Source organism: Rutidosis leptorrhynchoides, chromosome 2 (genome assembly GCF_046630445.1).
Source record: "Rutidosis leptorrhynchoides isolate AG116_Rl617_1_P2 chromosome 2, CSIRO_AGI_Rlap_v1, whole genome shotgun sequence".
Taxonomy (NCBI): domain Eukaryota; kingdom Viridiplantae; phylum Streptophyta; class Magnoliopsida; order Asterales; family Asteraceae; genus Rutidosis; species Rutidosis leptorrhynchoides.
In genome coordinates this window covers 37,883,540-37,902,617 of record NC_092334.1, presented here as the reverse complement: position 1 = coordinate 37,902,617, position 19,078 = coordinate 37,883,540, and the positions used below count along the sequence as shown (strand labels likewise).

General features: G+C 36.2%; 2 protein-coding genes across 3 annotated transcripts; one reads left to right on the top strand and one right to left on the bottom strand.

The window, feature by feature from the left end:
• Positions 1–2,509: 2,509 nt before the first annotated feature.
• LOC139890728 (uncharacterized) lies at positions 2,510–7,068 on the top strand. The gene is made up of 12 exons (XM_071873636.1): positions 2,510–2,750; positions 2,893–2,961; positions 3,374–3,462; positions 3,742–3,788; positions 4,117–4,197; positions 4,279–4,402; positions 4,603–4,831; positions 5,292–5,330; positions 5,890–6,012; positions 6,357–6,426; positions 6,508–6,545; positions 6,700–7,068. Exons 1-12 carry the CDS (start codon positions 2,572–2,574, stop codon positions 6,791–6,793), a joined length of 1,182 nt encoding a protein of 393 aa, XP_071729737.1. The 5' UTR covers positions 2,510–2,571; the 3' UTR covers positions 6,794–7,068.
• A 229-nt stretch (positions 7,069–7,297) lies between these two features.
• Positions 7,298–10,812, bottom strand: LOC139890727 (probable serine/threonine-protein kinase PIX13). Of its 2 annotated transcripts, XM_071873635.1 has the most exons (6): positions 9,731–9,943; positions 9,241–9,559; positions 8,757–8,888; positions 8,508–8,644; positions 8,275–8,401; positions 7,298–8,050 (listed from the first exon to the last, which is right to left on the bottom strand). In XM_071873635.1, the coding sequence occupies exons 1-6, from the start codon at positions 9,812–9,814 to the stop codon at positions 7,737–7,739; spliced, it is 1,113 nt and encodes a 370-aa protein (XP_071729736.1). In that variant the 5' UTR covers positions 9,815–9,943; the 3' UTR covers positions 7,298–7,736. The 2 variants fall into 2 exon arrangements, with proteins under 2 accessions (XP_071729736.1, XP_071729734.1); XM_071873633.1 differs by lacking the exons at positions 7,298–8,050; positions 8,275–8,401; positions 8,508–8,644; positions 8,757–8,888 and having other exon boundaries at positions 9,276–9,559; positions 9,731–10,812.
• Between the last annotated feature and the right edge of the window lie 8,266 nt (positions 10,813–19,078).

The window sequence follows — 19,078 nt, the reverse complement described above, 5'->3', positions numbered from 1 at the left end:
CTTAAAATGCTCCTTCGGCTTCCGCCGTCCATACAAAATCTTTTTTATTGAGACAACTTTTTAACACCTTCATGAATGGAAGGGATTTTTCAGCTGCTTTGGATAAAAATCTTGTTAACGCTGCTAAACATCCATTTAATCTTTGAACATCCTTTTTGCTGGCCGGCGATTTCATGTCTTCAATTGCTTGAATTTTCTTAGGATTAGCTTTAATACCCCGTTCTGTAACAATATGACCTAAAAAATTTCCTTCTTCTACGCCAAACGTACACTTTTTGGGATTTAACTTCATATTGATTTTTCGCAAAGATGCAAAAGTCTCTTGTATATCTCGCAACATCTGTTCTTCAGTATGACTTTTTATGACGATGTCGTCGACATAAGCCTCCAAATTTCGCCCAATTTGATCCTTAAACGCCATATCAATAAGTCGTTGATATGTTGCTCCTGCATTCTTTAAACCAAAAGGCATTTTCATGTAACAGAATATGCCTTCCGTCGTGTGAAAAGCCGTTTTGTCTTCATCTTTTAAGGCCATAGTTATTTGATGATACCCCTTAGCTGCATCATGACCGGATTAGCCACCCACGTCTGATATTTGACCTCTCGCAAGATTCCAGCATCCACCAAACTTCGTACCTCATCACGGAGGAATTTGCTTTGTTCTGGCGCCATGCCCCGTTTCTTTTGACAAACAGGATGTATATTAGGATTCACATTTAACCTATGTTCTGCAATTTCTCTTGGAACACCGGTCATATCAGACGGTTGCCATGCAAAGACATCTAAATTCGCTGCCAAAATGTTGTATAACTTTTCTTTTCATGTCATAGATAACGTATGCCCAATTATGACCTTTTGATCTGGAAATTGTAGATTTGGCGAGATTGACCCATCATCATGTATTATTGGCTTAATTATTGCTTTTGTTACTTGAGAACACTCAATTGACTTCTGCCGTTCTGCGTATAACGTTGCTATTCCGCCAGGCGTTGGAAATTTCATCATGCCGTGCACAGTTGATGTCACAGCCCCAAACGTCATCAAGACAGTTCTTCCCAAAATTATATTGTATTGTGAATTAGCTTTTACCACCAGAAACTCGATGTTTGCTGTGCGTTTAAGGGGTGGCTTGCCCAAAACTACTTCAAGAAGAATACTTCCTTCAGACCAAGACGATTCACTTGTAAAACTTGCTAACGACACATACGTTTCCTTCATCGTTTCTTGTACGTATTTAGGGAGCTGTATGAAGCAATGTTCATACATAATATCTGCTCCGGCTCCTGTGTCAGTATAAATATTGCCTATTTTGCAATTAGCAACTCGTGCTTCTATAACTACTGGACTATCGGACGGATTTGTGTTAAACATAGAAGGAAACGTTATTAATTGTTCTTTCCAATCTTCCAATACTTCTGCATTCATCCGTTGTCCAGCTTTCCATGGATGTATCATGCCTACACCTATGGGTACCAATTCTTTATCGTCGCATTCTTTGTCAGCATCGGTGAGATGATTCGTTTTGATAATAGATGGCGCCATTGTTGATACCTATTTTCTAATGAGATAAGGCTTAGTGTATCAGCACAACACTAGAAGTATATAGCTAAAAGTGGGGGAGTGTTGCCGATTGAAATTTACCCTCGAGAAATAATCCCTGCAGACCCGGTTCACAAGTACAGAAACTTGTGGGGTGGCTTAATCAATCTTTTGTCTGCTGAGCGCTGAGCTACTAGCCGGATGACTTATAGTGAGAGAAAGTACTATGTGAGAGAGAAAGGTGAAGTCTCAGCTCACAAGTTGTCAGAGTGTCTGAATGTGTAAAATGACGACCCAAGGGGTCTATTTATAGTGATAGATCCACCGGATGGTTCGGGGACACGTGTCAGATTATGATACGTTCTGTTATTCGTGATCCGAAATTTATGCTGAATGTGACGCTCTCCGGCCAGGACTTAAGCGCTAGACGGCCTTCCGGGCTTACGCGTGACGGAAGCAGCCTGCACAGCGGAGAACGCTTGACGGAAAGTTTCACAAAACTGCTGTTCCCAGTCTTCCTGATGCTATTTTTATGCAAATATTGTGCCTTTATGTGTGTATACGATATGATACACCATTATTAACAGTTACCAGCTTCCAACTATAGCTACCAGCTTTTAGCTTCCAGCTAACAGCTCCAGCTAGCAGCTAGTTTTGCCAAACATACTCTAAACTGTCACCACTCACAATTGGGAGCACCCTAAGGCCCCGTTTGACTCGTGGAATGTTTTTGGATGGAATGGAATGTGTCAAAAGAATTGAAATTCAATTCCTTCCAAATTATGTCAACCAAACGGAGCGTTCTAAGGAATTCAATTCCAATTCCATCCAATTCCGTTGGAATTCCACGAGCCAAACTGGGCCTAAGATTATCATTAGAAAAATTATAATTTTCATATTGAATCTATAAATATAAATGGGCCTGAACATTTATTGGGCCAGTAGACATCAGCAAACCTAACAATTTGAAACCCCCACTCCTTCAGTTATGACCTAGGGTTTGTTTTTCTGATCTTCCAGAAAGTAAACATGGCGAAACCCGGCCGTGGTCGTCCGGCAAGGTCTGGTTCCAGTTCATCTTCCCGGTCGCGCTCTCGCTCAATTTCCGGTTCATCCAGGTCAACTTCCCGTTCTAGATCATACTCTACTTCTTCATCAACATCTCGCAGTGGCAGCTCTCGTAGCCGTAGTCCACCTCCCAAAAAAAGGTCTATCTTTTATTTACTAAAATCTATTATACATTTCAATTCACTATATATATATATGTACATGCATATATCAGTGATTATTATTGTTATTCTTGTTACTAATTATTGAATCGAATTATTGATTGGCCATTTGTTGTAATAGTTCTGGTGATGGATCAAAACGAGGTCGTTCTCCATTACCTCAGTCTAAGAGAGCTTCTCCACCTCCAAGGTTACATTTTTACTACACTTTATAGTTTATATATACTTGTGGTATGAAGCTGGTTTTTAATTTAGAAGTTATGTTGGTTAGTAATCGGTTAAGTGGTTTAGCTTAAGAATTAATGTGAACCTGAATTGTACAATTAACGCATTTATTTAGTAGAACGTAGATTTTAACACGCTTATGTTGATTAGAATGTTGTTGCCTTTTCTTAAAAGTTGCAAACATCAATATGCAATCGATGTATCTTGTTAGTGATCCTTTTGTAGTGTTATAATTTCCAAAGGGTTGAGGTGATTAGAGTTTTTTAATAGTAGAAATGTGTTTGATACTTATGCACTCATAAATGGCTTGTCATTGATATTATTGTTGTTCGTCTATTAGGATTCTAGGGCTAATTTTCACGTGTGGTTTCTTACAGGAAAGTGTCTCCTGTACCAGAATCTCTTGTTCTTCACATTGGCCAGCTCACAAGGAATGTGAATGAAAATCATTTGAAAGAAATATTTGGTAATACATTTGATCCGGTTGACTACTACATATAAATATCTGATTTGTTTTCGCCCTTCCTTGGAAGCAAAAAGTTTCCCATCTTGCAATTTCCTCTGTCACGTATAGGATGATATCTATTATGTATAGGGTTTTGAATAATGTGCTGTGTTTGTAAACGCTGTATGCATTATTGCTTTTTCTCGTAATATTGTTAGTTTGTTGTCGCCATTTTACTATGCACCCTTTTCTAGCATTTCATCAGAATAGGTACTAACAGTGCATCTTTCTTTGCTATAGGACTATTTGGTGAAGTTGTACATGTAAGACTGGCTATGGATCACATAGTAAGACTTCAATTGCACTTTCTCTTACTGACATTCTATGTGGCAGTTTTGATGCGTTTACATACAAGTTGGTTCTTTGGGTGATAGTTTGTAAAAAAAATCAATGGGTTGAGTAGGTCAAATGGGATAAAATCATTTAAATATAATTTAAATGCTCGAATTAATAGTAAATCACTTTATTTTACAATATTTAGACTATACGACGGTTTTGACCGATTACCCAACATGCTTAAACTGTCCCATAATACCACTAGTAGTTACAAAAAACAAATGATAGCATGTTCCCAGTATCCTTTCAATTAGTTGACATTTCAATTTGTATCTTTAGGTTAATCTTCCAAAAGGATCTGGGTATGTTGAGTTCAAGGCCCGAGCTGATGCTGAAAAGGCCCAATTACACATGGACGGTGTACGTGCCATGTTGATCGACGTTTACATCTTTATGTTAGATCATCTTGCATAAACTCACACTATTGTTGTAATGTTTCAGGCCCAGATTGATGGGAAGGTTGTTCAAGCAAAATTTACTTTACCTGAAAGGAAGAAAGTATCACCACCTCCCAAACCTTTGGCCACTGGTTCAAGGAGAGATGTCGCTAGAAATGATAATGCAGGTATTATTTAGATCTTGAAATTAACACCTTTTTGGATTTGTCTTGTACAGTGTTCATCTGATTATTGTTAATATGCAAATTTTTTGTTGTTGACACGCACAGTGTTCTACTACACCTGAATATTTAGATCTTTGAGAAGACACATTTAACAATTTATCGGGTCCCATACATGTGTTTGGCTAACTTTGTATTCCTAACAGGGTCTCCTCGGCGTAGACCACCTTCACCATCACGTCGCAGGTCTCCTGTTCCCCGAAGAGGTTCACCGCCACCCCGCCGCCGTGTAGATTCCCCGCCACGACGGCGGCCGGAATCTCCTTACCGCCGTGGTGGTTCTCCGCCACCCAGAAGAAGGCCTGCATCTCCTCCTTTTAGAGGAGGCCGCTCACCTTCTCCCCCAGGAAGACGCTATAACAGATCACCTCCTAGGTACCGTAACTGTAATTTTAATGAACTAGTTGTAGAGATGGCATTATGGGTGGGTTACGTAACATGCTTAGGTCAAAACGGGTTACTTTAAGTGTGGTTAGTTAGGGGCTGGGCTAAGCAGAAGATTTTTTTTTTTTTTTTTTTCATCTGTAACAATTTATATTTTGTACAAATATCTTTGTAGTTATGACTAAAACTATATGTATTTGCATCAACAATTTATTGTCTTTTTAATAAAGTAATGTTGGAGGATATAATGCACGCTTAAATGCACAGCACATCGGATCATCCTTTGTGCATTTTTTTATTCTTTTATAGTTGACCCTTTCCGTCTGCGCATTGGATCTGTTAGAAGTTAAACTTGATTTAAATTGACCCGGTGTTATGTTGGTGACCCCACTTGCCATCTCACTTTTAGTTTATGAATATATCTAATGCTAATGATTTGAATGTTCAATAGGGGTCCTATTCGACGGCGTTCACCTCCACCAAGACGCCGGTAATTTTAATCTTTTTGCATTATATTATTTTTACTATTTGTTGTAACGTAACCATGTTAATAATTCTGCACACGTAACTATTTCTAGTTTATATATATATGTTTAATTTACTTGTTCTCTTCACTGGAAATTATTATAGGCTAAAAGCAACATGGGGCAGTTGCGTGTGTTGGCCAGTTGGCCTTCCGAGTTTTCAACACTTAAAAACAAAATATTATAGTTGTATGGAATATCTAACATGATAAATATAAGCTCAAAAGCTGGAGTATCAATACGAGAATCGGATGTTTTAAATATAAGGACATGGTTATCGGAGTGCACCTTCAACGAGTCCAACTCGTATGGATCCATATAGTTTTTAACCAATGTCTCAATTTTGATTCATTTGATTTACTCTGTAGAAATATACCAAGTCTACTATGTTGAAGAAAGTTTAAAATTGCAACCAATAAGTTCTGGATTTTATGTTCTAATTAGTCATGCATATTCTATTTATGTATATTTATATGTTATTAGTTATTACCTACCGGTTTCTGAAGTAGTTATGTTGTGGTGCAGTTCACCTGGACGAGCAAGGAGTCCACCACCAAGAAGATCTTCTTTGAGTCGCAGACGTAGCCGCTCACCACCTATCAGAAGGCCTCCACGTTCACCCTCTAAATCCATCTCACCACCAAGGAGGTAATGCTTTTATACTTATGGCTATTCAATTTTTTTTTTCCTTGTAAATAGGGTAAACACATAAATATAAAATGACCGACCTGCATCAAGATTTCTTTAAAGTGTTTTCATTATATGCATAAATCTTTGTAGTTTTCTTGTTCTTGAATTGCAGTTTTAGTTTTTTTTTTTTTTTTTTTTTATATATATATTTTATATTTTTAAGTATGCAATCAAAAAAAGGAGAGAAGAAAGGTAGTGTTTGACCGTTTGGTGGTCGTCCTGCCTCGTCCTATGTTACTCAAATTTAAGTAACCTGTTGACTAATCTGCCAACTGCGGTTTTGATATTTTATCTTTAAACAGGGCACGGCCACCTGTCGGCAGGCGTGGGAGGTCGTCTTCTTACTCAGACTCTCCAAGCCCCCCACGAAAGGTTCGACTTTGTTGTTCATAGTAGCATTTGTGATAGTTGTAGTTCATAAACCGACACTATATCTTTTTTTGACTGTAACAGGTGACAAGGAAGATATCAAGGAGTCGAAGTCCTAAAAGGTGTGAAAATATTTTTTTAATTTTATTTATTTACATCGTAGTGAATATAGCATCTCACTAGAGCATGTTGAAAACAAGTAATTATTGTCTTCATTTCAGTTGCTAGTTAATAATGGTGTTATTAATATGAGGTTGTTTGTTTATGGTGGTGTAGGCCTATAAGGCGAAGAAGTAGCAGCAACAGCAGCAGCAGCAGTTCTCTACCACCACCGCCACCTCTTCCACCACCTCCTCCTCGTAGGCCTTGAGCCATCATATATGGATGGAGCCTCTTTATATGGAGTATCTACCATAAACTTATTTTCGAAAGGCTAATATGATGTGGATTTGTGTTCGGTTGTTTGGATTGGAAAAATCAAGGCTGTGAGTAACATCTCTGTAGGACTCGTATACTTCTTTAATAATCACTACTGTTTGGATCGATAAAGAAACTTATGTATCTGTTGTTTTCGGTCAAATTTGTATCAGTTCTAGGTTCTGTTTTTCATTTTTCATGTGAAATGGAATGGTTGTGTGTTTGGTAGTGGCTTCGTCCAACTTGGATATGTTTGTTGTCGACATTAGTTTGAATCTCTTCACAATTACTCAATTACTGTTGTTTGACTTTAAGAAAAATATCAACTAACTATACTAAAATTTGTTGATCTATAGAAATTCTACATTGGCAAACACAATTGAGGTGAAAATAATGCATTTCAGAAAACGTTATACAATTATAGAAAGTTATACGTATTAAAGATAAGAATGCAGAAGCACACAAATTTGCTTAACAAAACGGTACTTGATACAGATTTTTAGGGATAACTTTTATAGCTGTCCACTGTGCATAAAAATAATGTCACTATCACTTTTGGCCATCGGTGCATGTCAGCTACATGGCGGCTCGGGATCAAAGGACTGGAGGGCATTCAATGGAGACTTAATGGGAAACAAGTTAAATTTTAGGCCAATGGTACTAAATAAAAACAAGGTTAAGTCAAGTATATGCATGACCCTCACCACTATTGTTACATGTGAGGCAAAGGTGAGTGTTCTTCTCATACAACTTTTTTTGTCAATTGACACCTAAAAGTCAAAGCCAAATTGTATCCATCTTATTACAATGTTGACTTGATGAACAAATTTATGTAGTTGATATACATTGAAGTGTTGTCATGTTTGTGTTTATGATCGTCTGGACGCGTGCTTCCATTACTTGTTAGCCATATAAATTTGTTCCAAACTGCGCAGAACTTCTTCGCTTGAAGGCCTATCTTTAGGAAAGTTCTCAAGACATCTTAATGTAAGTGCTGTGCATCTGAATGCTCCTTCAAGAGGGTAATTTTGTTCAAGACGTGGATCCATTATTTTCTTTAGCTTTTTTCTTCTTTCTAGACTTGGACGTACCCACTCGACTAAATTATTTTTCTCTTTCGGCCGTTTCTGATCAATTACTTGTAGGCCTGTTAGTGTTTCCAACAACACCACTCCAAAACTGTAGATGTCACTTTTCACACACAAATGACCTGAATAGTGGTAGTCAAGTAATTATTGTTGTAAATATTGAATCTTTGACACACAAAAAAATGAGCAGACATAATACATATTGTATATGTTTATTCTAATTAATTGTTTGCAATTAAGAATGGTCTATTTTTTTTCTTCTCAAAAGTCGGATACAACAGTTTTGTAACTTAATTGCTTATCATCAAAATGATAATATTACTATATTAGATGGTAATGTATGTACCTGTGGCGATATACGCTGGATCTGCATAACCGTAGGTTCCAAGAACAAGAGTGGCAGTAACATAAGTTTCCCCATTTACAGGTATACATTTTGCAAGACCAAAGTTAGTGAGTTTTGAATTGAAATCCTGTTTAAGAGATCATATATATGGTTAACTTTGATGGCTTAAAACTACCATTAATATTATAGTGTGGCTTGATCACCACTATCAATCATATATAAATTTAGAGTACCGCATCCAGCAATATATTAGAGCTTTTTAGGTCACGAAAAATGACTGGAGCTTTTAACGAATGCAAATAAGTCAGTCCGCGGGCGACTCCTATCATTATCGTAAGTCGTGTCCCCCAAGAAAGTGGTTCGGAAATATCTGTTGAACCAGACTAGTATAGGTTACATAGATACTAGTTTGCAATTATTCAACTTAAATAAAAAAAAAAAAAATCTAAGTGGTGGTTTAGAGATATTCATATATAGCTTACCTTTGAATAAAACATCCTTGAGACTTTTTTTGGGCATGTACTCGTAAACCAGTAAGTGTTCTTGTTCATGGCTGCAGTATCCCAAAAGACTAATAATGTTTGGATGCGACAACCGTCCTAAGAAGCTCAACTCTGCCTGAACACGCAAGTTTGAAGTTAAACTCAACAACAAAAGAAAAAAAAAAAATTCCATAAAACAAAAAATTAGATTAGACGTTAGGTGAAAACTGCATAACGTTGTCACAAAAACAGCACATGATCTTATAGTTTAAACATCATATTATAGGTGTGTAAAGGATATTTAAATTCAAATGCACAGATATATCATTTCTTATGAGATTAGACTAAAACACCTAATGAATAAGCACACATACTATGAATTAATGTGAGAGGAAAACAATATTTAGATTCTTACTGTCTTTCCATCAAAATTTAAAAGTCATGATTTCCTAAAAGCTATAACTTGATATGCATATTGTAATACTTGCCTGCCATTCAGCCCGTCCTTCATCAGTTTCTACAATATGCCTTTCAACAGCAACAGCATCTCCATAGGCATACATGTATGGGTCAAGCCAACCCAAGAAAACGTCTCCAAAACCTCCCCTGCCTAAGCGCAAATCGGGACTAAAGTTTCTTGTAGCCTTTTTTAAATCAGCAAACGGAAATATCATAAGGATTGGACTGCGAGAATCTGCAGAACTTTCTCGTCTCTGGTAACACTGTGTTGCCAGCAAGAACACTAATGGTTGCATTTCCATTGTTGGGCTTGCAATCACTTGATAACTTTGAATCACTTTTATCTGAGATAGATGAACGTGGAAAATGTTATATACACGCTATTTTAACTTTGCCACCACAATAAATGTTTTTTTTCAATTTATTCAAGTTGCCACAATCTATAATTGTGTTTCAGTATTGATGATTATGTAAAGAAAAGGTCACAGAACGTGCACACGAATCTTAAAATTTACCTGAATTTTCTGTATTGGAGGAGAATGGAAGCATACTTGCAATTCTACCGAACATTGTTTTGCCTGCACGTTCGAACGAATCATTGAATTTCTCTTGTAAAATCAATGCATACTCAAGACTCGCCAAAGCCTCAGCCATGGTGGGCCGTTGCTTTGGATCGTTATGCAAACATCTCTCTACAACACGAACACACTCCTTCAAACATTTTGGTGATATGCGTCCCCTTATATCAGAATCTATTACATGCTTTAACTGTCCTTCTATGATACACCATCTTGCTAAATTCCATTGATCTTTATCAAGACTACTATCTACCGCGCGTTTCCGACACAAAACTTCTAACAAAACCACCCCAAAAGCATAAACGTCTGACTTCCTTGTCAATTTCCCAGTCGCATAATAATCGGGATCTAGGTACCCAAAAGTCCCTTTAACAACTGTTTTCACATAAGTCAATGGCCGATTTGTAGGGCCTATTTTTGACAACCCAAAGTCTGCAATTTTAGCTGCCCAACTTTCATGTAACAAAATATTGGAGCTCTTGACATCACGATGTATGACTCCAACCTCGATTCCCGTACCCGTGTGAAGGTAGTGTAACCCGCGACCCGTACCTATGCAAATCTTGAGTCGGTGAATCCAAGAAAGAGGGGTACCAAGTTTATGTAGATGGTCTTCAAGAGTTCCGTTAGGCATATATTCATATACAAGAATCATTTCATTTTCATGATTGCAATAACCAAACAAAGATACAAGATTACAGTGTCGTAAATTAGAAAGAGTTTCAATTTCTGCCCAAAACTCAGCTGCTCCTTGATCGGACATAGAATCCAACCGTTTAATGGCAGCTTCAACAAGACTTGATCCATTGATAACTTTACCTTTGTAAACTTTACCAAAACCTCCATGACCAATTACTAATGATTCATTGAAGTTTTCTGTTGCGGTTTGAATCTCGTGAAATTCGAAATGACGGCATGGTTGTGACCCTTGAACTGAGGAGGAGGAAGAGGGTTCATATTCCTCTCCATTACTAGTAGAAAAAAACATAACTACTGATGAATTAGAAGCTGATGTTGAAATGGATGAGAGCCAGTGATGAATGATTATAATTTGATGATAGTAAACGCAAATAGTCAACTTACAAATTGGCAACAAGTCTTCTTCCAGGAATCAGAGATGGACCCCTCCATGACTAAATCAACTTCTATCTATCTATTGAAATAATTAAAACAGATAAATATATGTTGGAAAATATTACTTTTTTAAATTCAAGTTGGAAAAGTTACAAACGCTAGTAATGTTTATTTGTAGACAAAATTGCCGAGAGAGTCCCTAAAATTTATCTTGTATTACTAACCCAGCCCAAAAAGTATTTTTAGCTCACCGAGTCATTTTCTTTACCTTATTTACGTTGAAAGTCCATATCACTAACGGGCGTTATCATTTTCCATTAAATCCCATCACATAATCATTTTCCTACCACTGTCATTTCCTCTTTCCCTAAAATGTACTGTAGCTCTGTAGCCCTGTTGATTAAGGTGCTGTTTGTTTTTTAAGATGTTTTTGTCTGAAAACCTGCGAACCACATCTGTAGAGAAGATATGGTCTGAAGGTCTGTAAACTAAACATTGAAGACTGTTTGTTTTTATGTCTGCAAACACACACGGAGTATTTTTTTTTTTTTTTAAATCCAAAATTATGTTACTACTATAACTTTCAGTGTTTAAACAAACAAAAAATAAAAAATAATAATTTTTTGAATTAAAAAGTATCAAAAAAAGTTATTAACAAGAGTCATTAGTACTCCGTATAATATAGTCGTATAGTTAATACGGAGTAACAAGCAAATCAAACATTCATCCGATTCATCCAATCAATACAATCACAATTAACAGCTGGTACTAATTTATCTAATTTTGAGTTTTAACAAAAGCAATTGAAACAAACTAATAATATATTCATACTGTAAAACAAGCATTCAATCCAATCAAACAATTACAGTATAAGCTTTTAATTTTCAGTTGATTTACAATCAAGCTATTTATTATAAAAAATACTCCGTAAACAGGTACTAGATATGGTCTTGAGAGAGATAGTCAGAATATGATATTCCGAACATCACAGCGGTGACTTCTTCCCGAAAACACGGCGGGTAGCACGAATCCTTTTTTTCTTTGTAGTGTTTGAATTGATCCTTAAAAATACAAGGATTTGGTACTGGTAGTGCCGCCGAAGGTGACGGCGTGACGGAGGTGGGTGGTGACGCCGAAGGTGACAGCGTGACGGAGGTGGGTGGTGAGGCTGGAGGTGACGGGTTGATGGATGTAGCTACGGATGGAAGCTAAGAAAGATCAGGAGTGGTAGATGAGAATATGGGGTAAAATAGCTTATAAAATTGGAAGCAATATTCTAGAGCTGCAAGGTTGAAGATATATAAAAATCTTATTTTGTCTTTTGTCTTCACAAAAGCAAATCATCTGCAATTAAAATGTTTGACCGCCCGCAGACATGGTCTTCAACCCAAAAAACAAACAACACCGTTTCTTTCCCTAATTAAACCTAACCTAATTTCACCATCATTTTTACACCATGGCTCAACAAGTACACAGGGATCATCGTTCGAATTTACAAATTACTAAAAAGGTTTTAACAATCACACAGGGACCATTAAACCTAACAAATTACTAAAAAAAAACCCTAGATGATGCACCTTATGAAATCGAAGCTGCAAAATTAATACATATGCGAAACTTCATGAACACCAAACATCCAAATTAACATCTAAACTAACCTGCGAATTCATTCGTTCGACGATGGCGGTGATGGCGAATCCGACGGTGGCAATGGTAGTGAATGCGATGTGGCGGTGGCGGTGGTGGTGAATGCGGCGTGGCGGTGGCGGATGCGGTGTGGCGGTGGCGGTGGTGATCCTCGATAAATTCTGGAGTAATCATTAATTAATTTTACAATACAATTATTGTATTTTTTTTTTCTGAACGGCTGAACAATACAAGTATTGTATTGTAATCCATCCAAAACGATATGATCAACTGTTGATTTTTGGTAAGTAGAGCTCTATTTCTGAACCTTAATGCTTGAAAATGGTTACTCATGCTTGGGGAGGAAATATCTACGGAACACTTTGAACATCTAGGGTTTTGATTTTTATAACAATACTTGGATCCGTACGCACTTAATTTACTAATATGTCTTTTTGAGTACCTAGATCCTGATTATTACGCAACTGGAAACCTAACAAGAAAGTCGGACGTTTATGCTTTTGGGGTGGTATTGTTAGAAGTTTTGTGCCGGAAGCGTGCAGTGGATAGTAGTCTTGATAAAGAGCAATGGAATTTAGCAAGATGGTGTATCAAAGGAGGACAATTAAAGCATGTAATAGATTCTGATATAAGGGGACGGATATCACCAAAATGTTTGAAGGTGTTTGTTCGGGTTGTAGAGAGATGTTTGCATAACGATCCGAAGCAACGACCTACCATGGCTGAGGCTTTGGCGAGTCTTGAGTCTGCACTTATATTACAAGAGAAATTCAATGATTCGTTGGAACGTGCAGGCAAAACAATCTTTGGTAGAATTGCGTACATGTTTCCATTTTCCTCGAATGGAGAGAATTCAGGTTAATTTTAAGATCCTTGTATACGTAGGTGCACATTTTTCGGCCTAAAGCATATGTTCTGTGACCTTTTTTCTACTGAAACACAATATTAGATTGTGGCAACTTGAAGTAATTAATTGTAAAAAGCATTTATTCTGGTGGCAAAGTTAAAATAGCGTCTATATAACATTTTCCACGTTCATCTATCTCAGATAAAAGTGATTCAAAGTTATCAAGTGATTGCAAGCCCAACAATGGAATTGCAAACAATAGTAGTGTTCTTGCTGGCAACACAGTGTTACCTGCAGATTGCGGCAGTCCAATCCTTATGATATTTCCGTTTGCTGATATAAAAAAGGCTACAAGAAACTTTAGTCCAGATTTGTGCTTAGGTAGGGGAGGTTTTGGAGACGTTTTCTGTAACATCCCGCGTTTTTCCGTTAAATTTATTTTAACGCCGTCTTTTTTTTTTTTAGATAATATCTTTCGCTATCTAAATTCGTATCTTCCGTTGACTAACGTTCTTAATATACCCGTTATTTAATTATAACATCACTCGTTTACTCTAGCGTTTTTAAAATAATTCGTTTGTTTAATTCACGCACCCGCTTTAAACTTGAGGGACCGAAGTTGCCAAGTGGGCAAACTAGTTGACAAGGTCAACTAGTCAACCCACTCTTTCCACCATTCATTCCATTTTCACCTCCTCATCTTATTTTCTCTCTAGTCACCAAGAACACACTTTTACCATCTTCAAAGATTCATCATCCATTTCAAATCTAGCAATCAAACATCAAAACAAATTACATATTTGTGATCCTTGCATCATCCTCTTCATTTTGGTACCAACTTCATCTCGTTTGGGTAACATTTCTAAAACTCTAGATTTCTCAAATTCGTTTTATAGACTTGAAATGGTGTTAGTGTCTATGGCTCAAGTCTAACATGAATATGTGTTTGGTTTGCTCGATTTGTTGTTTTGAGTAAACTAGCATGAACTTGAAATGGGTGTGCTTAATCTTGAGTTTTGGTTGATTAAATGTTGTTTAAATATTAAAGTTCATGTATTAAATGTGTTACTAGCATCATTAGCTTCATTTTGATGTGTAGGTTGATTTAGAAAAGCTTCATTTACAAAATTGATGAATTCATGATTTTGGTTAGGGTTTGATGAGCTTTAAAATGAACTTTTGATAATTGAATGCTATAAAATGTTGTTAGTAAGTGTTTAGTTGTATTGTATGTTTAATTACCTTCGAAACGGCATATCATATGTGTAAATTGGATTCCCGAGTCATGAAATGCATTTTATGAACTTGAAACCTTGATAATGAACTTTTAGCGATCAATCGACGAGGTTTTCATTGTTGTTAGTGATGGATTTCAGTGATGAAATGTGTTTAGTTGTATTCCTCGTCAAAATACCTTTACAACGATATAAGATACGTGTTTTGAATGTTTACGGTTCATAAGTTACGTTCGTTTGAAGTTTAGTTCGAGACTTGTCATTTTTCAGCTTTTTCCACCTGAATCAGGCACAGATGCGGCGCATCCCTTATAGATGCGGCGCATCTGATGCAGTCTGCCCAAAATCTTCGTTTTTCGTTTAATTCCAACTATGTTATGCACCTCCGATTGACATGAAACTTGGCCAACATGCTTATATATGACTTCTAAGCTTAGAAAAATTGTCCGAGACCCGACCCGAACGTGTTGACTTTTTCGTTGACTTTGACTTTGACCAAAGTTTGACTTTTAATCAAACTTAACCAAATACTTATGCAATCTTTCTAACATGCTTTTATACTTGATTCTTACATGAAACTTGACAACGTGATTCACATGCTATATATATTCGAGTCGTAACGAGCCATAGGACTAATTGAACACATTTCGCCCGACTTTGTGTCGTAACCGGTTAATTGATACAACTTACTTGTTTAGGTCAAGGCTAAACAACTTTCATACACACGTTTACTTTGTGAAGTACCTTTATACTCGTGCACTCGAGGTGAGATCATAGTCCCACCTTTTCAACAACTCTTATTCTTTAAATCGTGGGCTGAGAAACATATACATTACATACTTATATACATTTCATATGTATATATACTTTTCATACTTTTATACTTTGAACACAAATACGAATACAAAGATACAGACGAGTTAGAACAAAAGTCCTCAATCCAATTATCATTAGTTCCACTTGCAGGGTGTAAGTGTAAGCGAGTAATTATGTTGTGTGACCATACGGGTTTGACGAACCCTCATTCAGATGGTTCGCTACCGTTAGTGAATGAAATATAATTTTATCGGGTATAGTGTAAGTTCTAACACTATAGATTCAAGATTCAGAGGAAAGATTCAGTTAAGCTTTGGTAATTAGGTGCTCGTGATACATGCAACATTCTTTGGAATATATACGATTTGGATAATCAACTATACAAAATCTTGTGGTTCAAAAACAACGTTTACAAATACACCTATGATTTCACCAACGTTTTTCGTTGACAGTTTTCTATATGTTTCTCAGGTTCATGAATGGCTATTTGATACATGCTTCCGCGTACACTCATACTTGCTTGGAGTCAAGCATACATGCATACACTGTGATTACTTGCTTGGAGTCAAGCATACATACATACTTACGCTATTGATAGCATTCGTGATTTACAACTTATATTATGTCGCAAGTTATTTCATTTATACTTTGCAACTTTTGTAAACTTAAACTTGTTGTCGAACCGTTGGTAACTTAAAACTTTGCAAGTCATACGTTTCAAATAAATGCGACATAATTTTGGTCAAACGCATCTCATTTAGGGACTATGACCACGTAACGGGACCTAAGTTAACGGCGCCGTCAATGACGATTTTGTCGGGTCGTTACAGATGCTATCAGAGCGTTGGTTGTAGGGAACTAGGATGTGCATTAGTGTGTCTGACAGAGTCATTAGGGCTCATTAGTGAATCTAGACTACAACCAGATAGTTAACCATTGCATTCTGACTTGCATTTGCTATAGATAGCACTTACTTGACTACTTGTGCATTTATACTTGAATCATTCTTAGGCGAACTTCTTAATGGTACCAAACTTTCATCATACGAACTCGTACTCTACTACTTTCTGTTAACACACGTAAATTCATGATTCATACGCGTAAGGATGACAACGACTTCCTTAGTGTGATGACCCGGAAATTTCGACTAAATTTAAACTTAATCTTAAATGATTAATGATTTCGACACGATAAGTAAAGCCTATGAAGTTGAATCTTAAAATTTTGAACTATTCAATTACCCTTCGATTGTTCTCAACGATTCGCGAACAATTATATGTAAATAGATACATATGCTATAACTTGAAAACGTAACAAAGTGTTATGAAAATGATATTGTGCATTAACCTTATTGGTTTGATTATCTGATTGATATTTAGATAAGTTAACTAAAACGTTTAAGATGAACCAGTAAAACACTATTTGCTACAGTATTTTCGAATTACTACAGTACCCGAAAAGCTACAGTGTTTTTGAAAATCACTATTTGCTACAGTAAAAATTGACTTTGCTACAGTAACTTTGCTACAGTAAAACACTATTTTAAAATGTATTTTAACAAATAACGAGACGATGATTTATAGAAGTAAATGACCAAAATACTCGAAAGTTTAAAATATACTTTGAGTGGTATAGTTTAGGGATAATTTAAGGCTATATTTTAACAAAGGTACGAGTCACGAAATGTAAAATGCAAGTTTTCTCAGCGTACGAAAGGACATTCGAGAAACCGGAACCGGGACATAAGTCGAGTAACAACGTACGACTTATCGGAACAAAAATTACAAGTTAACTATGCACGTGAATTTAATATAATATATAATTAATTATATAAATTAAATATATTATATTTATATTTATATTAAATAATCATGTCGACAAGCAAAAATACAAACGATTGTGAGCTGGCTGAGGGGCTCATGCGATCGCATGAGAATCCCATACAAACCTCATGCGATCGCATGAGGTGCTGGGACAGAAATGTTCCTATAAATTGATCGATTTCTGGTTCATTTTCTCAATCTATATCTCTCTGTATTTATTTATATTATTATTATTATTATTATTATTATTATTATTATTATTATTATTATTATTATTATTATTATTATTATTATTATTATTAAGGTTAATATTATTATTATTAATCTTATTATTATTAGTATTATACATAAAATACTACGACGGGGTTATGTCCAAATGATTTCAAAAAATGGTTTTCGAGCGGGATAGAGCTAAGGAAACTATGGGTTATAACCAAGGAAATTATGGGTAATGTTCGGGGGTGTTTTTATGAATCAAACCTTGTGTTTATCATCTCCGATGCGTCTACGTGCTTTCCTGCAATATTGTATATCAATATTAAACAGTGAGTTTCATTGCTCCCTTTTTAATTGCTTTTGCAATCTATATTTTTGGGCTGAGAATACATGCAATTTATTTTAAACGCAATGGACACAAGTACATACTTAATTCTACACTGAGTTAAACCGAAAATCCCTAGCTTTGGTAACTAGTAACTGCCGGTTATAAGAACTGGTAGGCGCGAATAGTTGTATATGGATCCATAGGGCTTGACATCCCCGTTTGTTCTAGGTATAGAAAGAAACTCTAGCCTGAACTATAAAACAGACGTATGCTATTTAAAGTTAGTACACGTTGGATTGCGTGTATTGTACATGTTGGTTGCATGTTAAACGAGGGGTACTTATTATAAACGTTAAGGCTTAGTTACCAGGGTGCTCAACTTTGTAGAACCGATTGATAAACGTTTCGAATGAAACAACTGAAATCTTGTGGTCCACCTTTTATGTAAAACCTATTAATAAACGTTTCGGATGAAACAACTGGAACCTTGTGGTTCACTTTTATATACAGATGATGTGAAACATTAACTCACAAACCTGATAAACGTTTTGGATAAAACAACTGAGATCTTGTGATCAACCTTTACGTACAGATGATTTGAAATGTTAATACATATTAATAAACGTTTTGAATGAAACAACTGAACTTTTGTAATCCACATTGATATACTGATTATGTGTAATATTAAAACTATGAACTCACCAACCTTTGTGTTGACACTTGAAGCATGTATATTCTCAGGTTTCTAGAAGTCTTCCGCTGTTTGCTTATACGTGATACAAGATATGTGCTTGGAGTCATACATGCTATATACAAGAAACTTGCATTCACCATGTACCTTATTTTGACTGTATTGTCAACAGATGTATTATTGTAAACCATTTAAATGGTGATTATCTATACGTAGGAATCATCAGATGTTAAAAAACCTGGAATTTATATATTCATTTATGAAATACCTTTTCAAACGAATGCAATGTTACAAAACGTATCACATAGAGGTCAAAACCTCGCGATGAAATCGGTGAATAACGTGCTGCGTCAAAAGGGATTTTGACCGGCCGTTACACTTAGTCACACTAGTTCGGGAACTCTGTCTCCCGAATTGTTATTCATCACCATCCAGGCTTACTATCCACAAGTGTTGTAAAGTTTCCACCACTATGACAATCATTAACCACTACCGATGTTACACCGGTGTTCCTTACTATCTACCACTTTTTGTTACTACCACCACTACTCTAGGTGAGTATCGTCATCACTACTTATCACTACGTTTGCGTACTACTCGTTATCACG